The sequence below is a fragment of the Phyllostomus hastatus genome, unplaced genomic scaffold, assembly GCF_019186645.2.
Source record: "Phyllostomus hastatus isolate PE091 unplaced genomic scaffold, TTU_PhHast_1.1 phas_scaffold_55, whole genome shotgun sequence".
Lineage (NCBI taxonomy): Eukaryota > Metazoa > Chordata > Mammalia > Chiroptera > Phyllostomidae > Phyllostomus > Phyllostomus hastatus.
The window spans coordinates 13,101,480-13,127,418 of record NW_025334035.1 but is presented as its reverse complement, the minus strand read 5'-3'; the positions used below and the strand labels follow the sequence as shown (position 1 = coordinate 13,127,418).

Here is a 25,939-nt window from a genome sequence, read left to right as displayed (position 1 = left end):
GACACGTTTTCAGCACGAACATGCAGTAGTGTGGACGTGTTTGTGTCGGGATGGGCTACGTGTTGCTGTGGAAACAACCAGTCCCTCATATCACTGTGGCCCAACACGAACAGGCTTATTTCTTGGTTGTGCTGCAGGTCCCGTGCATAATCATTAGTTGTTCGTGGAACCGGGATGATGGAGGCGCCATCTTCTTTTGGTGGTGGTTGTTAACAGCTTTATTGATACATAGCTTATGTACCATGTACTACATTTTGGTTCTGTAGTTTTTAGTATCTTTAGAATTGTGTACCCAGCAGCCTAATCTTATTTTAGAATACTTCATCAGCCCAAAAAGAAATCTTGTAGCCATTCAACAGTCATTCCCCCAGCCTCCTCCTCTTCCCCCAGCCTCTGTAATTATCAGTCCACTTTCTGTCCCCGTGGATTGCCTATTCTGGACATTTCTTTGCAGTGAAATCATACAATATGTGGCCTTTTATATGTCTGGCTTCTTTCACTCAGCATCATGTTTTCAAGGTTCCTTCATGTGGCAGCATGTGTCCAGTCTTCATTCCTCTTTGAGGCTGAGTGATCTTCCATTGGATGGACACACCACATTGTATTTGCTGCTCACCTGTGGGTGGACAAGGTCACTCCCCCGTTCTGGCTACTACAAGTGATACCGTTGTGAATATCAGTGCGCAGGTTTGTGTGTAGCCATGTTTTCCCTCCTCTGGGGTGCATAAGGAGGCTTCCATTTTCACCACCCTATTGAAAACGACATGTGGAGAATTGCACATTGGCTTTTTAAATGTTTGACAAAAAGTGACACACACACACACTTCTATCAAATTTTACTGGCTAGTGTCATAACTGACCTCAGAGGGACTGGAAATGCAATTTTTTCATAGGCCCAGAAGGATGTGAACTGGAAGTATTTGGTGCATAGAAGTAATTACTACAGAGGAGAAGAGAAATGGACATTCCTGGGAACCAAGAGACTGATTCAGAAGGGGTTCATTAGCTCATTAGTAAGGTGGGAATTCCAGGGTGGACATTATCTACAAGTAACGGTTTGATCTTGAAAGCTGGTTGGCAGAAAGACCTTGAATATTTCAAGGAGCAGCTTAGAAGGATGATGACTTTGGAGAGGAAAGGGGCAGCCCCATGGAAGTAATGTCTAATTGGTTTAGGACGGGGCTCATCTGAGTTTGCCCAGGAGGCACTGTGGTTCAGAAAAGTGAGTGCAGACTCCCCCCACACTCCAGCTCTGTGACTTGGGGTGTAACTCGTCTTCCCTCTTCTCACGGGTAAAATGCCTCCCTTGCAGAACTGTAGCGCATAGTAGGCACTGAGTAAATTACAGTTGTCACTTGGGTGAATGCGACCCGCAGCAGCCTCGTCTGCGGTCCCTGAGTGAGCGTGCCTGACCTTTCCTGAGCCATCAGTTAATGTTTTCCTTGTGAGGCAGGAATATTCTTGTGGCCTGGCTCTTCCCCGTGGCTGAGGAGGAGGTTGGTGGCGTTGACGTGGCTGGTGAATATTCCCAGGCAGACTACTGGCAGTTCTTCCTCAGCCTTGGGCACAATGAATTTCTAAACCTGGTTTTTTTCTGGGCACTGGAGACACTGAGCAGACCTGTGGATGTGTCATTGTCAGTGCTGGAAATGCAGCCCTTTATTATTATTTTTCTAAACAAAGCAGGACAATGGCAATGTAAACATTACTTGAACAAAAGCATTTGGCTATTGGAGATATACCCAAAAGGAAAATAACAGCTTCCCTTTTTTTTTTGGTTTTTGTGTTTTGATATTTGGCAGCATTCTAATCTTTTAAGAATTAAAAAAAATCTATGGTATGTGAACTGTGTTTTGTTTCTGCCTGTTAAATTCAGTGTGAAATGGACTCAGAAATCTCCCTGCCCCAACCCCGCCCCACCAGCTTGCTCCCAGTTTTGCTTTTCTTTTAGAGGAAGTGACAGCGACCAGCAGGGCCCGAAGCAGGCCTGCCAAAAGCATGGGGGCAAATGGGACCCTGTGGTAGAAGAGTCCCACCAGCTCACCCAGCTCCCTTGTGTTTGTCACCTGTGAGCCTCGCAGGCTGTCATGCCCATTTCCCAGAGGAGGGAACGGGGATTCACCCCGGAGACTACCAAGTGGTGGGGAGAGCAGTCTTCTTTCCACCCTACCAAGCTGTTATTTCTAAATCACAACGGTATCTGCAGGCCGTGTTTTATGTTCCATAGTACATTTGTGGCTCCTTGATTTGGAGTTTGGAGAGGGAATGGAGAGGAACAGAGAGATGGGGAGGGGGCTGCTAGCAGGTGGGGGTAGATGGGTGCCCTCTGAGTCATTCATTCCTGTGGCAGATGTGTGCCAGGCACCATGCCAGGCCCTGTAAGACAGGCAGCATTCGGAGACAGTTGGGGCCTGTGTCCTCCGAGGGCCCATAGTCCAGAGGTTGTGGGAGGACGGAAGGAGAGGTGAGAGGATGCTGGAAGCCCAGGTGGCAGCAGGTGGTGGCACCTCCAGCAGAGAATCCCTGGAAGAGAGGAGAAGGGGTGCTGGTGGGGAGTTGGGGGTGGTGGGTTCAATTCTTTCTGGAGACTGGAGGTAGAGTTGGGGTGCCACATGGCATCATCTACAAGGGCATCTGTGTCGTTTGTTCATTGGCATTATTAGGAGAAGGCGTGGTTCTCCCAGCCAACCCCTGCTGAGCGTAGTGCCCAAAAGTATGCCTCTCAGCATATCCTCTGGTGTCTTCTCTGTCCCTGTGATTGTCATTGCTCCCTGAAACCTCTCCACTCTCCCCTTGCCTGCACTGGATGGTTCTCCTGACTCCACAGCTTGACTGTTCCCCTACCCCCGCCAGCACCCCTTGGGCTTTGTTGATGGACACTCACCACCTTCTGACCTTCATCCTTACCCATTCTCCACTGCTGTCCACAGTCCCCTTACCTTCTCTCAGAGGCATGTGCCAGCCCCAGGCCCCCTCTTTGCCCTAGGTGCCAGCTGCCACTTGGCCGTCCTCATCCTCCATGACTGTCTACAGTCACACGTGTCTGAAACAAAGCTACTTGCTCTGCTTTGCTTCTCCTGAAATCTGCACACCCTCCCCACATTTGCTCTCTGTTAAAGGTACCTATGTTCTCCTGGCTACTCCCAGCCCCCTTGCCCAACCCTGCACTGACATTTGGTCGTCACAGCTTGGTTCTCTTGTTCTGTGTCTAAGTCTGTTTCCTTTTGTCATTCCCCTGCTGCATTTGGGCCCTAGTCTCTTCTTGTCACATCTGTGTGGGCTTTTAAATGGTCTTCCTGTCTCCGTCATCTTCCCTTTGGCCCCAGCCCTCTTCCCCTGTTGCTGCTTGGTCAGGATTTCAGGAACACCGGCCTGACAGTGTCACTTCTCTGCTTGTAAGCAAAACAGAAATCAGCTAGCTTCACCTTCAGCAGTATTTGCTAAAATAATTTTTTAAGTTGTACACAGTTGAATGTTACTAATTTTAATAGTTCTTTATCTTGAAAATGCCATAGCACTTTGGCAGTTCCTCAAAAAGCTAAATACAGAGTTATCATATGACCCAGCAATTTCACTCCTCAGTGTATGCTCAGAAGGGCTGAAAGCATGTGTCCATGCAAAATCTTACATACAGATGTTCCCAGTAGCCCAAAATGGAAACAACCCAGATGTTCTCTGCCTGATGAATGGATAAATAAAATGTGGTGTAGCCATACAATAGAAAATTATTCAGCCATGAAGAGGAATGAAGTACTGATACAGAATGCACCATGGATGGACCTTTAAAATATGCTAAGTGAAATAAGCCAGGCACAAGAGGCCATATATTGTATACTTTCATATATTTAAAATGTTCAGAATGGGAAAATCCATAGAGACAGGGATTCGTGCTTACTAGGAGCGGAGGGAAAGGGGCTGCTCTCGGGTGTGGCTGCTAACAGGTAGATGCCATGGTTCTTTTTGGTGATGAAAATGTTCTGGAATTAGTTAGCGGTTATGGTTGTACAACATTGCAAATACACTAAATTGTAAGTGTGAGTGGTATACTTTAAAATGGTGAGTTTTAGGTTATGTGAATTGTATATCAATAAAAATAAACAAGAAGACAGCCCCCCCACCCCACCAAATGTCACAGCAAACATACCAGCACTATTTGTGATAGCAAAACTGTGGGAGCAGTCCAGATGTCCATTGACAGGAGACTGAGTTGGGAAGGTGTTAAAATAGGAATATATAGTCAGATATTATATATTATATACAGAAGTGAAAATGGATGAACCACAACTAGTTACACTTAGTAACATGGCTGAATCTCAGAACCATTACTACTAAATGATAAAAGCAAGTTATAGAAAACCATATGTTGTTTAGTTTTACAGTACTTTCAAAATTTTTAAAACTTTTCTTTAAAGATTTTATTTATTTTAGACAGAGGTGAAGGGAAGGAGAAAGAGAGGGAGAGAAACATTAATGTGTGGTTGCCTCTCGTGCATCCCCCTATGGGGACCTGGCCTGCAACCCAGCCATGTGCCCTGTCTGAGAATCGAACCTTTGACCCTTTGGTTCTCAGGCTGGTGCTTAATCCACTGAGACACACCAGGCAGGTGTTTTCTTTTCTTTTGTTTTTTTTTTTTTTTAAAGCAAGGAACCAAAGAACTGTGAACTTGAGCAGTTTTCCTGTGGAAGAAGGAGGAGGTGAGGGACTCCCTGCACACGCATTGCAGTCCTGCCTTAGGCCTGGGGGCCAGGCTCACAGGTGCTCATTTTGTTTGTGCCTCTCATGTAGTTCGCACCTACTGTCTTCCAAGAGTGCCCAACAGTGCATAACAATGTAGAAAACAGAGGAGCCGCAAGAAGTCATTAGGGCTGGCTCTCGCTTTTTCTGGGGCAGATTCTGACATTTAAGAGTTAGAAGGAGCATTTCCTCCTAATGTTGCCAGTCAGCGTTGCAGAGTAAATAAAACACTGGGAGTGTCTCCAGCAGCAGAGGAAGGAGGGAAATAATATTTTTATTCTGTACCAAAAATGGAAGTTTACCTTTCAGCATTGAGACTCTTTTTTTTTTCTGAGTGGTATTTCAGATGACAGCTATTTCAAAAGAATGTAGACTTCTTGGGTTGTTAAAGTTGATGTGACTGATTTAGTAGCAGACAGTTATAGCCAGAGAGACATCATTTCTTAAGCATGTGAGTTCTGAAGAACACATTTTTAAAAATAGTTTTGGAGTGTCTGTGGTATTTCAGACTTCTACCCTGACTGATTCCATTGTATTTCCAGTCTGTAAAATCATACACATTTCAAGGGGAAGCTTGCTTTGAAGAACATTATAGCCTCTTGCCTTTTGTTGGCCTCACAGTATGGAGCGAGGTGGCCAGGGTCTGACTTTGGCATGGCACTACCCCTCTCTCAAGCCTCGGCTTCTGCACACAGAGAGCCCTGAGGCCCTCACAGCTCCAGCGTCCTTGCCCCTGCTCCCCTGACTGGTGAACTGGCTGGGGAAAGACCCCTCTGTGGCCAGCTGAACATGGAGGGGTTAGGAAGACAGTTGCTTCTCTGCCACCCCCTGGCCTCTTAAATGTTTAGACAAGAAGGGCCTTTCTAAAGGCCTACAGATTCAGCAAGGACAAATTCATTGTTCCTAAGACTTGGAGCAGTGGATTTGTTGAAAGCCAAATAGAATAAGAAATGGGGACTAAGAAGATGGGACCAGAAGCCAGAGGTCTGGGATCAAATCTTGGTGCTACCACATGCTGGCACCAGTTACTTAACCTCTCTGTGCCTCAGCTTCCTCCTCTGTAAAATGAAGATGATAATAACAACTCCCTGTAAGACAGTTTGAATTCAGAGTCAGAGCATAGGCTTGTGTGAAGTTATTTGAACATGCCTGGCATATCATCTGAGCTCAGTTAGTGTAGGCTAGCTTCTAGTTAGCGAACCTCTCCCATTTTATATTACTCTTCTAAGTCTATCCTGTCATGATTACTAGTATCAAAGAATTAGCATGTCTGAGACTCTTCTTGGAAATGCTTGCTATGAAGAAGAAGAGCTGGTGCCTGTGACCATGTTTAACAGCTCATATGTAGGAGCAGAAAAGAGTTTCCTGGACAGCGCACTCGCCAAACTGGGCGGTGACTTCTGCCCAGCATGCTTTTCGTGCAGTGCTCCTGTAGGTCTTCATCTCCTGCCTTGGAAGTTCTCTCCAAGCTGTCCTAGGGATATGCTGAGAAACATTCTTCCAGCTGTACCGGCTGGGGTGCTGGGGAGCGGAAGCAGATGTTTGGACACTCACTGCTTGCTAGTCCCTCTCAAGCCCTCCTCACAGCAACCCTAAGCAGCAGCTGTCATCACTGCCATTTGGCAGGTGTAGAAGTAGAGGCTTAGAAAAGCTCACTGACTTGCCTCAGGTCAGCCAACTGAAAGGCAGGGTGTAGACCTTTGTGGTCAGAATAAGAAATACCCACTTTAGCCCTTGCCCGCTGACCCCAGATGGCTGGCTCTGCACCCAAGCCCTGGCTGGCAGGGTGTCTGGTGGTCTCTCTGGCACACTTGCTGCCCCCGTGTGCAGTCCCCTGGCTCTGGAGGCTCTTTGTTCGCATGGGGAGTGTTCCTTGAACTGTAGGTCCAGACAGCCTGTGTCCTCAGGCGGACAGTCAGGGAGGGGGTGCAGCAACTGTTTTCAACTCAGGTGACAGATCAAAAGGCAGCCAGGGACTAGGAGATTCCAGGGTTCACTCTGGTGGTCTCTAAGGAGACAGGATCGAGGATAATTTTTTTTTCTTTTCTTTTTTTCCTCTGCGTTCATTCACTTAGAAAATGTTTATTGAGTGCCTGCTGTGTGCCAGCCCCTGCTCTGGGCACTCGGGGTCAGCAGTGAAGATGGGCAGGGCCCTGCCTGTAGAGAGGGCATGAGGGCCATGGAGGTAAACAAACATGCAGGAACACGAGTGAGAAAATGTCCCCTAGAGAGGAGGGCCCTGCCAGGAAGTGAGACTGGCGATTTGACAGAATGACAGGTGGTTCTGAGGGGGCGATGTGTCAACTGAGATCTGAATGGTGAGAAAGAGCCAGCCTAGTGGCTGTCACAGGGAAGGTGGCCAGTGGAGGAAGCAGGTGGGTGGAGTGCAAGGCAGGAGCCAGTTTGGTGTGTGGGTTCCTCTGAGGAGACAGTAAGTGGATTGTTCTAGTGACAAGGGAAGTAACTGGAAATAGAGTGTGGCCCCTCGGGGACACATACAGAGTTAGCCTTCAAGTCTTGTCCTTCCCCAGGAGCAGGGGCCAAATTCAGGGTAATTGGCTTATCCTGTGACCTGCTGCCAGGCGAGGCTGCCCTTTGGGCTCTGGGGCTCTGGCTCACAACCCTGTGCTTCTCAGTGTGTGGGTGGGGACCACCAGACATCAGCCATCGTTACCTGAAGCCCGTGGAAGTAACTGCCTTGGTTGCCCCTGGAAATCTGCCTTGTTCCTCTGTAGCTGCCAGTGGGAGGGTCAGCTGTGAGCTCCCAGAACTGCTGGTTTAGGGGCAGAGGTGAGCAAACGACTCATTTTTCTCAAGGCTTTGGATTTATATTCACACAGTGTGGAAATACCTGTTCCTCACCTGCAGGGTTTCTTTTGGCAAGTGTCTTGAGCTCCTTTTGAGGAAAGTGTTAGGTTGCTGCTGTGACCTAACACATCTGTGGGATCCTGGCAGAGGGGATGCACCACTCCCTCCCTTCACCTCCGGCCCCTCCCTGGTGCTGCGGGAAAGGGTGGCAGCGAGGCCCGCAGCACCACCACCGTGGCCAGCCAGGTCTGAGGTAAACTCAGAACGTGGGAATTCTGGGTTTTCCCACGCAGCTCTGCATCTTTTTTAAAATGTCTCAGGCTGGAAAATTGTACTGATCAAATTGTAATGCATAGCTTCGCCCTGCTTCATGGGACAGGGTGGGTGGGTGAAGCCATGAGATGCTCTGTTCTGTGGTTCCCAGTCTCTAGGGGGCATTGCCATTTGCCGTTGGTGGGTATTTCCAGAAGCCGAGTCACAGCGTTAGAAACAGAGACCCTCTGGCCCCAGGCTCACACACAGGCTGCCATTCTTGGAGGAGGAAAGGGTTCTGAGGGCTGCTGTGTGCGCTTCCAAAGGCCTAATGGAAACCCTACCTTTTGGCTGGGTGCAGAGCCCCCAGGCTAAGAGAAACATCCGCTGCTGGGCTTGTGGCTAGAACTCTACCTGTGGCAGGGGCTGGCGGGAGGCTTGGGCTCTCTATAACACTGTGGAAATGGCAGGGAAGTGAGCCATTTGTCAGAAAGGGGGTCTTGGGAATTCAGAGTTTGTGCTGCAGAGTGGTCACAGTGCCAGACTTAGACCCCCGGTTTCTTGTGTCCTAATTCGTCTGTTCTCTGTCACACCACAGTTTACTTTTTGGTGTGGTTTTTAAAGAATGCTGTCCCTGATTTGTCATTTGTAAAACTACTTGGAGGAGTAGAAGAGAAGTGGAGGGGCATTAAAGAATTCTCTCTCCATGATTATGCACCCCCTTGCCCCAGTCATCACTGGAGGGAGACGTAGCTCATCACACTCCCATTTCTTAGGCTGGGGGAGTGAGGCTCAGGGACTGCAGTTGATGGCTGGAGTGCGGCTGGAACAGCCAGAACCAGGTCTCTTGAGCTTGGGTGCTTGCTTCTTAGGGCCTTTAAAAATGGCTGCGTTTCAGTACCGGTGTAGCCTGCAGCCACAGGCTGCTATTCCCAGAAAATAAATGGTTGGAGCACGTTGGTGAAGAAAATTGAAGTTTGTTGTGTGTGCTTTTAGTCGTTGATTTCTGCTTTTAGAAAAATTAAGAACAGGTGAAGTCACGGGAGATGTCTGAAATCCAGTTCGAGCTTTCCTGTGCTTGTTCCCGTGACTGTCAGATCCTGAAGGAAGCCCCCCAAGTGGCTCTTGTAGGAAGACATCCTGCCTTGTCAAAGGTGGCATTGTCCAGCACAGGGCGCTGCCCAGTCAGCCCTCCACAGCTCCATCTGCCCGCAGGTTGGTTGGCACGGCCCTCAGGGCCCTTCTGCCTGAGAAGGGAGTGCAGGGACAGTTTACCTTCTCTGTTATCTACCAGTCAGCTCTAAAATGTTTGTTTTTCCTTGAAATCCTTTAAATGTGTGTGCAGTTTTTTTAAGCCCATGTTTTGGATAGTGATATTAAGTTTGATTCTCTACCCAACAAGAAGTCATTGGAATTTAGATGCCCACATTCAGTCAGTAAAGAGGACTTTTTTTTTTTGGCGGACCTCACTGTTTTTCTGGTGTGTATAAAGCAAAGGATTTTTTTCTTTCCTTTTCACTTCTCTCGTTTGCATAAATAGTAGCTATAAGCTCTAAGTTATTGCTAGCAGGCTGATATGGAGTCATAATAGACCTTTCTTTTTAGGCTGAAATGATTACTGTGGAGAAAGAATGTGGCAACTATCCATGTTGTCCTGACTGGACCACAGTCTTCTGGAGGGCCAGCTTAGTGTGGTCATGTGAGCTGCGGCTCAGCCTCCTTGTAATGGTCCTGGTTCCCTTTTTCCCAGTGGGAAGACGGAGATGTTTCCTCACTCATGGACTTCGTGCACCGGGAGAGTAAAACCAGCCAATCAAGGCTTGCGAAGCATTTCACAAGCTTAATGTTAATATATGTCATACAGTGATACATGGCACTCGCCTCAGTAAGCCTACCAACCACCCTGGGCGCTGGGCAAGAGTGTTGCCTCCCCTAAGCATTACCCCCAGTTACTGTGTGTCTGGAGTTGTGAATGGTATCCCCGGGAGACTGTGGCATATGTGGCTCGTGGGCTGTGGAGACCATGCTGCAGGAAGGGTGGCTGTGCCCTCCCCTTCAGCCGTCCCTGGCATCTGCCGTGAGAAGAGTGAAGAGCGTGTTGAAGTCACAGGAGGCTATCACACCCGGCAGTTTGAACCGCTCTCTGGGCCGAGGAGTTGGCCTCCAGCTCACTCAGTGACACTTGCTGAGGATGAGTGGATTGGCACGGCCGCTATTGAACGACTTGGGACTGCTAGGTTTGGGGGAAGGGTGACATAATTATTGCTGTTCCTTCATCACTGGTCTCAACCCCAGACCCCTGAAAAGCCATGGTCAGATTCTCCCGTCAGAGAGGGTGAGCATCTCCACAGCACACAGTCGGCCATGGGCCTCACAGTCACAGAAGCACAGTGGCATAGAGCCCCAAGAGCTTTGACTAGGGGCCCACCCGTGCCACTCCAAACCACGAGAGCCTCTTCTTCCTCCCATGATGGCTATTCCAGCTTCGGAAAGAATTTCCCCAACTGGCTCTGCAAGCCCTTGGAGCACATTTTTTTATGGAATTCTTCTTATCTCTAGGGGCCTCACTCTAGCCTTGGAATTTTTTGTCTGTTTGTTTAGTTTTCTTCTGTTCGCTATTTTCTTAGTCTATTTTCAGGCTCCACTGTCTTTTGAATTCTCGTATTTTCAAATATGCCAGAATTTTTCTTTCCCAGCTTGACCCTGCAGATGTGGTTATTCAGCTGTTACTTGATGGTCCATCGTCATACGCCGCTTTCAAAAACAGCGACAATCCCAGGCTTTGACCAGGGTGCCTGGACTTTGAGGAGTGATTAGCCTCCCAGGCAGGACTGGCTCCTCCTTTAGCCAGAGTTTGCTGTGTCCATGGAGGGCCTGCTTTTGTCCCTGCACTTCTAGTGGCAGGCCTGCTGGAGGCCCCGGGGCGGCCAGCCAGTGCTCCATGCATTTGGTTGTGCAGCTTCCCTCCTCTCCGGGCTCAATGCACAGAGCTCATAGTGGCAGATGACACAAACACATGTTGCTGTTGGTCACAGTGACTTGGTTGGCCTGTGCAGCTGTGAAAGTCCACAGGGTGAATGGCTTCAGGCACAGATGGACCCTGAGGCTCAAAGGATGGTCTGTCTTTCTCCTTCTCTTGACTCCTTGCTTGCTTCTGCATCAGCTTCAGACTTAGGTAAACCCTGGCCCTGTGGTGGCTTCCAGCAGCCTAGCCACCCTGCTGGTTTCCCATTAGTTTCAGGGCCCGTTCAGAGAGGTCTTCAGGTGGTCTGGTCTGGATTGTCCAGCGGCCCCTGATCTAGGCACTCTGGCTGGGGCCCATGGTGGCCTGACTGACTGGGCCTGGGCTAGGCCTGCTCCTGGCCACTTCCCCCGGAGACCAAGGCTCTTTCCAAGACAAGAGGATAGGGATGGCACCCAGGCAGAAGATTCCACCTCCAGGAAGTGTTCTTTGGCTTAGAGAACCTTCGCTAGCACTGGGGACTAACGTAGAAAAGTGAATGTCCCCTTCCACACTGAATAGTCTGTGGCTGTTATGGTGGCATCTCCAGAGGTCCCCGGGGCTGTTGGAAGGCCTGACAGGCCACACATTACCCACTGGGAGACTTTCCCGGACCACTGGTGTGTTCTGTTTCTGTGCTGTCGGTTGGATTTTATCAACTTGTTGTGGTGACCAGTGTTATCTCATGCGCTTCAGAAACCTTGATTCTTAATAAACGAATTATTAATTAGTACTGTTTCAAAACAGGCTTTTCTGGGCTGGGGCTGGAGCGGGGTGGGGTTGTGGGGTTGTGGTGGTTGGGAGCCCCTAGTCCTCTCATCTGGGGAAATTAGTGGACATCTTCTGGTTCCTGTTGCAGCTCTTTTGGTAGGTGCCAGAATATTTATTTGCCTTGAATAGTAAGTCCTAACTTGAAGTCATGTTGCTGTCTCCATTCAAAAATATTTAAAGTTGGAACAGAATTATATAAACTTACTTGATTTATTCACCACTTACGGTAAAATAATTCTAAGTAATTCCTGATGATAGAAGTATATTTCTAGCTCTGGCTAGTATGGCTCAGTTGGTTGGCGCATCGTCCCTCACATCGAAATGTTGCAGGTTCGATTCCCAGCGAGGACTTGCCTAGGTTGTAGGTTCAGTCCTCAGTCAGGTCATGTATGGGAGGCAACCAGTCGATGTTTCTCTCTGTCTCTGTCTCTTTCTTTCTTCCCCCTCCCTCTCTTTCCCCACCCCTAAAATAAAAAAACATATTTTTAAAAATTAAGAAAAGACATATTTCTAAAGGCATTTCTAGTTACTGATGTTCTAATGGTATTCTTTCAGTTGTCAGTAAAATTTATGAAAATGAGTCCTTCCATTTTTTTTTTGTCTTTTAGCCTATACTTTAACAAAGTTTATTTTTCTTTCTTGTTTTAACCATGTCCCCCTATCTGCTGTCCTCCCCATATCTGCCCTGGATGTCCTTAGTAAGCGATTCGATGTTTCTGAACCGGCTGTGTTTCCCCAGGCTAGAGTGAGGAGGCCCAGAAGGTACCAATTATCCTGTTTTAGTTGCTTTTGCATGTATATTAGTTCAGGCTCAGCAAGTGGAGAAAAGAAAAATGGCAAATTGAGAAGGAAAGTTCAGAAAGTAGAGCATGCTAACTATTCAAGAGAGTGAAAACAAAACAAAACTCAGATTCTGGAAATAACACAGTATGTGTACTTGGCATGTTGTGTATTTGGGGCTGGCTTTTGGAAGGGTATACCTGGCTGGTGATTTTGGGGAGGGGAAATGTTTACTTATGGCCCAGACTGAGGTTGAGGGGGAGGTGTTTTAAAATAGGAAGACCGGGCTCTGAGGCGGACATGGACAAGTGCAGCAGCCACTGAGGTACACGTCTCCTGCCGCAGCAGCCCAGGAGAGCGGGGGCGCAGGCTGGCCCCGCTGCCGTCCTGTAGCCTGCTCATGCGGCACCGGGTCAGGTCTCTCACAGTGAAATCAGAAGTTTGATTGGCAGAGTCTTGGGTGAGGCCTGTGACCCATGTGGTCTTGAAAATAGTTTCTTAAAGGTACCGTCAGTGTGCTTTCTCTGATCAGGAGTTTCTTATCTCCAGGCGTCAGCCTTCCCACCAATGTTGGTCCTGAAAGTGGCTCTTGCCTATAGCTTTAGGAAAATGGCAGGCAATCATTCATCTTATATAGGGTTTATATTTTATTCTGGATATAACAAATATTATATTAACCTTTTCCCTCTTCTTGAAGCCTAACCAGGTCCAAGAGACTGCTAGCAGATGTCTTTGCAGGCTGAGCCTGTTGGAGGGAGCACCTGCCTTGGCCGCAGCCCTGTGTCTGGGCTGTGGGCGCTCTTCCCTGGCCTGTGCCTAGGTCGGTAGCAGTACCCTGGACCTTGCTCACAGGAGCCGCAGCCTCTCCTGTGCTGCCAAAGGCCTGGGAGGACCTGTGGGTGCCCTGGTGGGGTCTCATGGCCTCTTCCTCATCCCCCGGGGAGGACACCGGGTCCAACTGCCTGGTCCACCTCCGAAGGGGGCAGTACTAGGGAAGGGGCAGGATAGCCCAGGGAATCCTTTCTCCCTTGGGAAATTGCTTTTTTAAATTATATTTTCAACCATTTGGGACCTTTTTCCCAGGACTGTTTATTACTCTCATGCTTAGTTGAAGCTGCTTTCTTTCTTGGAGGAAGATGGCTCGGGTCTCTTCAGGGGTAGATCCCAGCTCCCCCTGCTCCCCCTCAAGAAGTGGGACAGTCTCACCTGCTGGGCAGGTGAGATGGAATAACGAGCAGAAGTGTCCAGCGGTCCTGAGTGTGAAGCGAATCCAAGTGCTACTACTGATGCTGGCAAGAGTTTATGTTTCTATCTGGGAGGTGCTCATTAAAAACTAAAGTGTCCTTTTTTTTCCTTTTTGAGGCCCATCCCACTTCTGCCAGCAGGGAATGTTGCTGTGAATGAAAAACCTAATTAAAATCAAGTGTACACGTCACTGTGAGAGTTTTTATTCCTGGTCCTTTGACAAGCTTTAGAGGGTTTATGAGATCCCACCAGGTAATGGAGAGGCAGAGTACACCTGCCTTCAGGTGAAGCCCTGTTCTTGGAGGCCGAATTCTTGTCACCTTGGAGCGTGGCCAGAGCAGATGTATTTATTGATTGTCACCTGGATGAAATGTTACGGGCTGTCTTTCCTGTTTGTAGGCTGCATGAGAGGAGTGATCACTGATGGCATTTCCTGTGTCTTTCCTGCTCCTGACACCTTTTATTGACATATTCTTTCAGTGTGCCCATTGCCTGTCTGAGATGCTTGACAAAGGTGGGGGCTATTCACAGTCTCTCTGGCAGAAGCAGTGCAGCGGCTTGAGGGAGAGAAGGACCACTGCAGGAGGAGGGAGGAGGGGCCTAGCCAAGTGGCCTTGGTCTGTTCCAGGCCTCAGCTTCCTCATCTGTGCCAGGGGAAGAAGAACATTTACCCAGAAGGTTTCCTGAGCATTAATGAGACGGCCTAACCCAAAGGGACACAGGTGGTGGGGGATGGGGTATTGGGGCAGGGAGGGCTTTGTGTCCAGACCCCAGCTGTGTGCTCCTTCTTTGGAAATCCCTAGAGTCTTTTGGGCCTTTTCCTCATTTTATAAATTGAGGAACAGCCTACATCACTACTTCCTTTCCATCCTCTCAACTGTCCTCAGCTTTGAAGACCACACTGAGGATTATTTCTTGCAAAAGTCCTATCCAGGCCTGCCTTTGCAGCCCCAACACCCAGCTGAGTTGTTTGCTCTGGCTTTGCATCCCCAGATCCCCTGCACTCCATCCCCTGCCAGACTGTGGCCATCCTGAGGGAAGGGACATCATTTCCAATCCATGTCTTGAAGAGAAGCTGATTGAAACGGGTTTATGTCATGTCAGGCACAGTCATAGGTGCTGGGTGCTCATTGATGAACAAGACCAATGGGGGCCCTGACCAGTGTGGCTCAGTGGGTTGGGCATCATCCTGTGAACCAAAAGATCACTGGTTTGATTCCCAATCAGGGCACATGCCTGGGTTACGGGCCAGTCTCCGGTTGGGAGCATGTGATAGGCAACCTATTGATATTTCTCAGGCACATCGATGTTTCTCTCTCCCTTCCCTCCCTTCTCTGTAAAAATGAATAAATTTTTTTTTAATTAAAAGACAAGACTAATGGGGGTTGCCAAACTTGTGGACCAGAGCCCATTGTCAGAGATGTAGGTTTCACTCTAGCTCAGTAAATGCTTCTTTCCTGAAGAGGGAATAGCTGTGTTTGTGGCCTTGGGCTGGGTACACCAGTTAATGCATAATTCAGAGCCTCAATTTTCTGCTCTGGAAATGAAGGGATTGGGTTAGAACCAGATAATTTCCAAGGTGTATTATACAGCTCAGGCCAGATGCTGGCGACTTCTGAAAGCTCTGTGGGAGGCCTCAGCTGTGCTCTAGATGAGTGCTTGGGGACCTTCATAAAAAGTCAGGAGAAAAGTGCTGCTCTCGGAGAAGTCCGGGGGCAGCTGATATGGTGGGCCACAGGCAAATAGTTGAGCGGATGCAGTGAGGGGCTTTAGTGTTCCCGAATTTGATGTCAAACCTGCCAGGCCCAGCCTCTCCTGACACTGATCCCTCTATAGCTGGTTTTGGCCATACGGTGAAAATAGAACTCATAGAAGAGCTCTTGTCAATGGAAGAATTTTGAAAGTAGAAAAAAAAACGTCATGTTTACTTCTTTTCGTCCAAAGATTTAAACTTGAGTTTAAATTTTATTCAATATTAACCTGTAATATTGATTTTACTTTTGAAAGAAAGATGGAATTTCTTTCATCCTAGGAAGGCTAGAGTAAGTGCAGTGACAGCCCTGTCCTACTGCAGGGCCTGCCACTCCCAGAAAGGGCTCAGAGGCGCTCATGGCCCAGTGAGTGTTTCTCTTTCTTTCTCTAGGTCATGGCTTCCAATTTCTCAGACCTGCATCTCCAGCAGAGGAAATGACTGTCAGGGATCTTGCTCCAGAACCATTACAGAGACTGAACCTTCGCAGGGTACAAACTTGCCCAGGACAGGAAAGTTTCTCTCTTTGACGGGCTTTACGTTTGTAAGAAAGAAAGAAAGAAAGAAAGAAAGAAAGAAAGAAAGAAAGAAAGAAAGAAAGAAAGAAAGAAAGAAAGAAAGATGACAACTTCGTCTATCAGACGGCAGATGAAAAACATTGTGAACAATTACTCAGAAGCTGAAATAAAAGTACGAGAAGCCACCTCCAATGACCCATGGGGCCCATCCAGCTCTCTGATGACCGAGATCGCGGACCTGACCTACAACGTGGTGGCCTTCTCAGAGATCATGAGCATGGTGTGGAAGCGGCTCAATGACCATGGCAAGAATTGGCGGCATGTGTATAAGGCACTGACACTGCTGGACTACCTCATCAAGACGGGCTCTGAGCGGGTGGCCCAGCAGTGCCGCGAGAACATCTTTGCTGTCCAGACCCTGAAGGACTTCCAGTATGTTGACCGTGATGGCAAGGACCAGGGTATCAATGTGCGTGAGAAGTCAAAGCAGCTGGTGGCCCTCCTCAAGGACGAGGAGCGGCTGAAGGCTGAGAGGGTCCAGGCCCTCAAAACCAAAGAGCGCATGGCCCAGGTTGCCACTGGCATGGGCAGCAACCAGATCACCTTTGGTAGAGGCTCTAGCCAGCCCAACCTCTCCACCACTTACTCGGAGCAGGAGTATGGCAAGGCCGGGGGATCGCCAGCCTCCTATCATGGCTGTGAGTAGGGGAAGCGCTCCTCACCCTTTGCTAGAGCATGCTGGCTGCAGATGCAGTGGTGCTGGGCAGCAGGTGGGTGGGTGCCCTTGGGTGGAGTGAGATTGCACATCTGTCCTTCATCTTAGCTTCTGGGAGCCCAGACAATGGTGCCCTTGATCTATTGCAAAGGGACCGATTTCAGCCCCTTGGCTGCTTTGGCTTGGGTATCTCAAGACCCTCTGCTGCTCTGAGTCTGACACTGTACATCTAGGCAGGCCTGGCCTGCGGGGAGAAGGCCAGTGTGGAGGCAAGGGGCTGGAGGGAAGGGATTGGCCTGTGCACACCAGTGGGGAGTTGACTAGATTTGGTAGCTAGGAGGAGACAAATGCTGTTTCTGGATAATCTTGTTTCTTTAATGTCATATCAATGTTTTTTTAATGACTAGGCTACAAGTCTCCTGACTGGCTTGGTGTATTGTCTACTTGAGCATCACAGGGCAGGAGATGGTCTGTCTCTGTCTCACTTGAAGAGGGGGAAGGCAATGCCTCTGCAGGTGTCACGTGGGCAAGACCTCCATTGCCCACATTGGATAAGAGTTCCTGGTGATTTGTTTGCGTGGCTGGGTCTGTGCTGGGTGGGGCTGCTCTGTTTTTTCATTTTGTTTGTTGGATTATTCAAGGCCCCTCATTCAGCAGAGGTTTGTGGAGGAAGTGGAGTTCAGGTGCAGTCCATCAGTGGAAGCCAATCTTGGAGCAGTGTTCGCATCCCATTTGCTCCCTGACAGCCCCAGGAATGGCATCCTGCTGCCTTCACAGTGTGGTGTTGAGACAGGGGGCCTGGTGGTCTGTGGGGGTGGGGGTTGGTAGTGGGGGATGCGAACATGTGTCTTCTGTCTGTAAAAATAAAAGTGTAGGTCCCCATACCCTTTCTTTTTGGAATCACTAACCGTATTTCAGCAAAAAAGAAAACATTTTTTAAAGCAAGTTGTAGTTTGACAAATCCCTGTCAACCTTGCTTAGTCAGTGGTTCTGTTACCAGAATACTTATTAACATTTCCTGTTTTTGCAGGTTTCAGTTTGACATTGTACAGCCACCAGTAGCATTTTGAGAAATGTGTCAAATAGAAGATTGGCATAGTGGAGTCACACTTTGTACCTCTAGGAACTGGAAGTTATTATCAAGTTTAGGGAGGTTAGGGTTCTCTTGTCCCATTGTTTCCTGACTTAGTTTTACACTCTGCAAAAGTTGTGATCTTCATGAAAGTGCTTGAAACAAATACACCCTTCGTCTCCAGAGGTTGTCTTCAGTGACAGGGCCCCCAGAAATAAAGATTGCTTTTTAGGAAGCGAAGTTGCTTGTTTCTCTCCAGGACCCTCCTTCCACCCCCTAGAAAGGCCCCCAATGGGTTGAGATGGTCTCCCAGCTCCTTAGCTTCTTCCTCTTGGGGAAGTGGCGGTAGTTATGCTCAGTGGCCACCACTGCTCCTTTCTCCACCTACCTTTCGTAGTCACTGTTCTCAAGAAGCCAGAGGATACAAAGCGAGGAGCTGAAATAGTTTTCTATTTCCCCAATAGTTTGTGGGATGTTCAGGTGCAGGGGAGAGGCATGGGGCACAGGAGCCCTGGGCGTCTGGGTTGGGCCTCCTCTTGGTGCTGCTTGGCCTGGCACTGGCTGACTGCTGCTGCCACAGTCCTGCTCGGGCAGTTTCTGTGCCCTCAGACCTTGAGGCCTGCTGAGTTCAAGGTCAGAATGTGGTGGGTCAGCAGGCTGTTCACCACCTCTCAGAGCATCAGTTGGGCCTGGGCCACTCCCTCCCCCTCTAATGGCACGTCTCTCTCTGTATGTGTGTGTGTGTCCCTGCCCCACAGCACCCGAGGCCTCGCTGTGCCCGCAGCACCGCCCAGGGGCCCCGCTGGGTCAGAGCGAGGAGCTGCAGCCACTGAGCCAGCGTCACCCCTTCCTGTCGCACATGGGGCTGACCTCCCACCCAAATGGTGACTGGTCCCAGCCCTGCCTCACTTGTGACCGTGCAGCTCGAGGTGGGACGGTGGTTTGCTTTTCTCCTTCCTGGAAATGCTGGGCAGCTTGCTGGGGGTGTGCTTGTCAAGTCAGTACAGCCAACTCTCTCCCTGCATCCTCTGGGCCCTGTGGCCCAGCCTTCGGTTCACCAGGGCCCCTTCTCTCCTCTCCCGTAGGAGCGCAAGCCCTGGTTGCTCCCCTCACACTCCCCCACATTACTTGGTAGAAGTTCTGCTGAAGGCTTAATAGGGGAGCTGCTGTTTGGGTCAGGCATGGGGTGGTTGTTCATGCTCTTCTCGTGACCCTGTGCCCTGAAAAAATTGGAAGGGGTTCTACTCTCTGCCAGACCCAGGGGGGAGTGGAGGACCAGACCACTTGGCTTGTTGAGCCCGAAAGGGGTGGTTTAAATCTCACAATGCTGGACAAACCTGGGGGCCTGGGTGGATAGTCTTTGGAAGCCATTGTCCTGGATGCGGTGATACATGCCTTGCTGAGGACAGAATGGGATTGTTTTTGCCTCTCAACTGCTGTTCTTCCTGAAATCCCCATTACCATGGTAAACAGAGAGTTAGCTGTACTGTCAATTCTGGGTCACAGTGTTTGAAGATACCTAATTCAATGGGTAATTTAAAATGGGGCTTCTCTTTTGACTAATTAATAATGTATCCTGGTCAAAGTCTACAACTGTTGCAGGTTAAACTGAAAACAGATTTCACTGTTGCCTATAAGAAAATGCTCTCAACCCATTCTACCTTGGGTCCCAGGTGGGGTCCTGTTGCAGAGAAGAGAGCTGGTGTTGGAAGGGGTGCCGACAAAGAGCCTTTGTGCAGCTCCCGGGAAGGTGTGGCCAGCCTTTATTCAGCCCTGGAGACAGCACTGTTCATTCATGCCTCATTAATATTACAGCTTGTTTGACCCGGGTGTTTGTGTGATCACTTTATTTCGCTCTGGGATATTTCCTTCGTGTCCCCATCTTCCCCAAACAAACAGTTATGCAGAATTTTGTAAGGAGGCCAGCTTTGCACTGTAGAGAATGTGAAAGATCAAAACAAAGTGTGTTTTCAAGGAGCTTCCAAGTGTGCCCAGTTACAAGTCTGTTTCTCTCACCAGATATTTGGGGCCATTTCCAGCAGTTCCCAGTGCTCCTTAGAACTCTAGGAGCCCCTCCTTCCCTTTGCTTTTTCCAGGCTCTATCGATTCAGTAACTGGTAAGGTCCGATTCAGTAACTGGTAAGTTCCATTTGAGTCTTAGTGGTTAACTTTGTAATCACCTGGCCTTCCAGCTCTCCTGCTGGCAGTCTGGCCCTCCTGAGACATTTGCATATTAAAATCAAGCTCGCAGACCTGCCGTGGGCATACACTCCTTGTGGCTAGGAGCAGACATCCTGTCCCACCAGGCCCTCTCCTCCACTGCTGAACCTTTGCCCCTGCCATTCCTCCCACTTGGGGGCCTCCCTGCACATCTGGTATACAGCCCATGTGGCTTTCTCTTCTCCTTAGCTCTGGTAGAAATTAAGGCTAAAAATGAGTTTTGTTTGCTTGTTTTTTGACAATTTCTCATCCCCCAAGTGAGTTTTGGGCAGACAAGTGTTACATGGTGTCACGTTTCACCCTTCAGCTGTTTAGTGTGTACATTGCTCTCCACATGTCATACTCTCTCCATGGTGGGGCTGTCGGGGGCAGGACCCTGTCCTGTGGGTCCTTTCTGTTCTTTATTGGCACCTAACAAAGTGTTGAGTGCAAGGTCAGTGCTTAATATGTGCACATTGGTAGGTTTGCATTGAACTCTCTGGCTTGACATCCAGCAGTGGAGATGTCTGACGGATGCCAGTCATCCGGACATGGCCTCGTGAAATGCAGGCTGGGGTTCCGGGGAGATGTTTGTGAGAGGCACAGTTCAGACCCCAGACCCCTCACGGAGGCCCGGTTGGCACAGGCACAGACCCAGGGCAGTGACAAGGGAGGCCAGTAGCCAAGAACAGCCCTTTGTGGGAGAGTGGGCACCACAGGGAGGCTCTGGCGCTCTGGCTGTGGCTCTTACCCACAGTGACTGTGGTGGCATTTGGAGGAGGCTCCCTTTTCCATCCCGTATCCACTTACCCTCCCTGAGCGCCCCCCACCCCCAAACATAGATCTGTAGATCTGGCTTGGAAACTCCTCCATTGTGCTCCTTCTTCTCTGATTCCATGGTCTCAATTCAAGACCAGCTTTCTGACTGGTCTCCTTGCTGTTAGCCTCCCCATTCTTATCCCCCCCTTCAGCTTTATAAATGATGTGTGGGCCCCAGGTCTCAGAAAACTCGTCTGGATCCCAGAGGTCCCCAGAGGGTGCAGCCCAGGGCCTTTGACATGACAGACAACTCCCTCCCCTGGAGTTCTTGACTGCCCTCTGCCGCCCAGGTCTGCGAGTCTGTGCCGGGGCCCTGCTGTCAGTGAAGCGGCCCCAGCTGCACTATGGCTCCTGTGTTCACTCATTCCATGTATTAAGTTCCCACTGTGTGCCTGGCACTGTGCTGAGCATATAGCCCCCTGCCACTACTAATGGGAAGAGAGACAGTAAACATAAGACATTTTACAGCATGTTGCCTGATGAGTGCTTTGTGGAACAGCAGACAAGACCCAAAGCAGCCCAACTGAGTATGAAAAGTGGGGGTGGTGGTCTGCAGTGTTACAGAGGGTGTCAGAGTGAACCTCTTTGAGAAAGGGATGTTGGAGCAAGGATTACAGGAAGAAGAGGAGGAATGAGCTGTTGAAGTTCTAGACGAGCATCCAAGCGGAGGGCTGGAGCAGCAGTGCAAAGGCCCTGAGGTGGGAGTCTGCTCTGGGTATTTGCGGAACTGGAAAGGAGCCAGGGTGGCTGAGGTCAAGGCCAGGCCATAGCAGAGGGCAGCAGGGAGAAGTGTAGGCCTGGTGCTCAAACTGGCTCTGGCAGGGAGCTGCTCTTCCCATTCCCAGTCCATCTCAGACTGATACTTTTGTATCAGGGTTTAGATTTTGTAGCAATGTCAGATGCTGCAAAAATTTGTAAATACTTTCTCTCACTGTATTTATCTTGTCGTGTGCCATATGCTAAGCAGTCTGGTGTGGGGCCTTTGGGCCACATTGCAAACTCTTTGGCTTTTACTCAGTGAGCTGGGGAGGCAGGGGTGGGTTTGGAAATGAGGAGCACCTTGATCCAATGTAGGGATGAGAAGGCTTAGGAGGAGCATCTGGCTGTGTTGGGTAAAGTGGGCCCAGTGAGACCAGCCAGGAGACCACTGCTCTTCTACCGGTGGGAGGTGACGTACCTGGATTGGAGGGGCTGTGGAGACCTGGGTGTGATAAAGGAGAGCAGTAGGATTTGCTGGGGGACTGGACCAGGGCGAGAGGAGTTCAGGACAGCTCTGACAACAGCCAGCTCAGCAAATGGGAGGAGCCACTGGTACCTGTCGTGAGGGTGGCTGTGAGTAGAGCAGGGTCGAGCAGAGGTGGAGTCATGTTCTAGACGTGTTCAAATGTCTACAGACAAGCAGGTGGAGGAGTGGAGAAGCTCAGTGAAGTCTAGGTCTTAGAGTTCAGGGCTGAAGATGCCTTCTGCCTGCCAGCCTCCCCAGGTACGAACTTGGGCACGCATCCTGGCCTCGTTCCTGGTGCACCTGGTGCATCCATGGCTGCTTCCCCATCGAAGCTGGCTCTTTGGCTCACTTTGTGTTTCTTGATTGCCTCACTTGATCCTGGTAAGTGGTCAGGACTGTTGTGTGTAGGCGAGGCTGTGGAGCCCAGAGGAGGCTTCTCAGGCTAAGGGATTGGGGTCTGTCCAAGACCACACAGACAGGGCAGCCAGTTTGGATGGAGTCAGGGGTAAACAGCCCACCTGTTCCCCCACCCTCAGCTCTGTCCACCCTCTCACATTCTGCAGGGCCAGTAGGGACGCTCAGTCGGCTGTGGATAAATTATAAATGTTCTTGGGGCGGCAGGAACCCACATCAGAGGCACCACACAGGCCGGGAGAGTTCTCCCTTGTGAGTCAAGGTGGAAGCCTGGAACGTAAAGAGTACCACTGCCCTCTGACATGGATGCCCTCTCCCCACCTCTGTGCTTCCACAGAGGGGCTAATGAAAGAAGCAAGAAGTGCCCAGCTCGCCTTCTCGGTCCCTTTGCTGAGCCTCCCAAGCCGGTGTCTGGAACTGGAGTGGCACTCGCCTTGCTGCAAGTGTGGCTGGGTCAAGTGTTGCTGGGTTCCTTGGGCTTCTGGGTAGGACATCAACTGTCAGCATTCGCATTCTTGGACAAAGAAAAGAAAAGGAAGATGGAGAATAGCAATCCTCATTGTCCCTTGATTCCCTCTGGTGAATTAGGACCAACCTGAAGTCCCACAACTGAAGTGGGCAGTAGTGTGTGGTGCATGGGGTGAGTATCGCCACCTGTGCTCCCATGTTGTCCTGATGGACCCCTGTCTTGGCGACACCTTCCATCCACACTCCGGCTGACATGGAGAAGTGGTGTGGTTCAGGCCTGCTCCCAGGGGAATTTCAGCACTTCCTCAGGCCGGCCTTGCGTGTTGCCAGCAACTGCACATGTAGGGCTGCTTCCCTCATATGCCGTCAACAGTGATTCACCACACGATTACTGGAGATTAGGACCGTTTCATTCATTTGCCCTGCTTCCCTTAGAAAGGATTGGAGTTGGCTTACATAGCATATGTAATACCAGAGGATTAAATAGATGCCAGAAAAAAAATGGGGCAAAAAGAAAATAAAGATAAGAAAATAAGGTAAGTCCAGGGTCACATGTAACTGCTGGAAATGAATTCAAATTTGACTTTGAACTTCCCAGCCTAAGAGGGCAGTTTCTCTTCAGTTGCTGGAGAAGTCTGGGATCCGGATGAGATGCAGGGAGGCCCGGTGCTCCGTGTGCTGGAAGAGAAGCAAGGCCTGAGAGCAGCCGGCCGGGCCTCTGTGCGGAGCGTGGGCTCTGTCCTCACATCATCCCATGGCCAGCGGCGCAGCCTCTCCCTGGAAGTGGAGGCTCCCTCACCCTCCATGGTGATCAGCCATTCTGAAACCCATCAGAGAAATTCTGAGAGCTGGATACGTCGTCTCTTTCACACGCGTGCTTCAGAAGGCCCCAGAAACCATTGGCCCGCTGGGACTCCCTGGGGAAGCTCGTCCTCTGCAGCGTGGAAACTGGGGTAGATGGAGTTGCCGTGGCACCAGCTCTGCCAGCCGGACCGTGGGAGTAGAGCTGGAGTGTATACATACAAGGAAGAGAAGGTTCATAAGAGTTAGACATCTGAGAAAGGGAGTCTTCTATAGGTCTATTTTGAAAAGTTGAGGATGTGGGGAAATACATTAATTGCTTTAAAAAAAATTAAACCTAGCCAGCAGGCAGCTCAGAAGCCCTCCTGGGTATGGTCTTGGGAGGAGCATGGAGGTGAAGGGGAGCGAAGCTCTGAGGTGTGGGGCTGAGTGACTGCCTGGGAAAGGGGTTGGGGAACATGCCCAGGGTGGAAAGGTGTTTGTTGGTGCTGGCCAGGCTGATATCAGAAAAGGCTTGAGACTGCCAGCCCTCAGGGGCCTTCCACTTGGCTTTGGGCTGCATCTCAGCATTGTTTTCTGAGGGGAGTAGACTAGGAATTTGGTGGGAGATAGGATTCCTTTGACACTTCATTTTGCTGAGGGATATTATGTTCTGTGAGCCGTGGGAGCCCTTCATCATGGCAGCAGTGAGTCCCAGGGACAGAGGCATGCACTGGGGTGTCACCATTAGCTGACTCTGGAGAGAGTTTCTCTCTCTCCAGGTAGGAGACAGCATCCCAGAGGGAGCTGGCTGGTGAGGTCAGCAGACACTGGAGATGGCAGTTTTGTGGACACCTCTGTCCAAGGGTTAAACATTGAAAATGCTCATTCTTGCCACAAGGGCTTGCATCATCAGTGGGACCTGAATGTGCCAGGGTGAGGCTGCTGGACCGCCAAGCTACTCCAGTCAGCCATTGCCCAGGACAGCTCTCCCTTGTGAGTCATCCTTCTGTGTCTGTCACCGGCCCGGGGAGGTAGGGAGGCTGTGTGGTTGGTGAGGATGAGGTGGACTCAGCACCAGATCCACTTGGTCCTCGGGCCTGAGGCAGACTGTGAACTTGGGTTTTCTAGAACTCTGGCTCTCCTACCTTTTTTTTTTTTTAAATAAAAAGTGGTTTTTAAAGAAAAGGTAGTTTTTAGATTGTTCTACAATGTGTTTGAATATTTAGTGTACACCTATTTAGTGTACACAGTTGAAATTTTGTGATTGTGTGATTTTTTTTTCTTTAATGGTTGTTAAAAGCAGGACTCCCGATTTCAACTGTCACTTCATGGGGTCCCAGACCCTAAGGAGAGACTGAGACACGGTTATCACAATTGCTCATTAGGGCAAGTTTGGTCATTATTAATTAAATGATTGATGTTGACTCGTGCCACAGAAAATTGAAGTTATAAATACAATATTTATACCTATGCACTTGTCTTTAAAGCATCCTTTGTAGTATAGGTAAATATTTTTTAAAAGATTTTATTTATTTTTTAGAGGGGGGAAGGGAGGGAGAAAGAGAGGGAGACAGAGAGGGAGGCAAACATTAATGTGTGGTCGCCTCTCATGTGTCCCCCACTGGGGACTTGGCCTGCAGCCCAGGCATGTGCCCTGACTGGGAATTGAACCAGCGACCCTTTGATGAGCAGGCTGGCACTCAATCCACTGAGCCACACCAACCAGGACTAGACTTTTATTTTTTTTAATAAACTGTTAAGAATGGAGTAATAAAAAGGGAAAAGGAAAGTTTAAGTCAGGTTCCATAACACAGTCACACAGCTGTTACGGTGTCTGATTCCTGGGTGCTTAGTGGCTAGTTTTAAATAGCTTTAAGGGGAATTTACAAATTATGTTAATAAACACGAGAGGAAAGGTTTAAAAATAAATTTCTCTTTGTATGGGAAAAGAAAGAATATAATATACATATACATATCATGTTATTCTGCTTTCTTCAGAGTACTTTTCACCATCTGAAATCACCAGTTTCTTTTCTTCCTCACTGCGCTGAAACACACAAGCGGCAGCCTTGCCGAGGCTCAGTGTACAGGCCTGACCCTGGAGAGCTGTTTGGTAGACACTTCCTGAGTGAATGGTTGCTAGAGAAGCCTGATTTTTTGAGGGGGGGATATTTTTATGTGATGTACTCATCTCTCTTGGTGCCTGCCCAGGCATTAGTCTTTTGAAAATACACTTCGTAGGTTTTTTCAGCAATACAGAAACATCATACATATCTGTGTAGTTTCTTGATGCTTTAAAGTTGAGTTTAGCAGCAGTACAATTCATAGTTGTAGTTTGTTCCTTATTTGCCAGCTTCCTTTTTCCCCTAAGCCGCCAGCTTTCA

The 25,939-nt window shown here is 49.4% G+C and overlaps 1 protein-coding gene across 3 annotated transcripts in view; it reads left to right on the top strand.

Annotated features, from left to right (window-relative positions):
• The window catches only part of EPN2 (epsin 2), an 81,082-nt gene that overhangs the window by 23,735 nt on the left and 31,408 nt on the right, over positions 1–25,939 (top strand). The window contains exons 2-3 of one of the 3 annotated variants that reach the window (XM_045824284.1): positions 15,736–16,558; positions 18,406–18,576. The exons of 1 other annotated variant lie outside the window; for it this stretch is intronic. In XM_045824284.1, coding sequence (XP_045680240.1) covers positions 15,964–16,558; positions 18,406–18,576 — 766 coding nt within the window. In that variant the 5' untranslated portion in view covers positions 15,736–15,963. The remainder of the gene's footprint in view (positions 1–15,735; positions 16,559–18,405; positions 18,577–25,939) is intronic. One more of the 3 variants, XM_045824285.1, reaches the window with a different exon arrangement.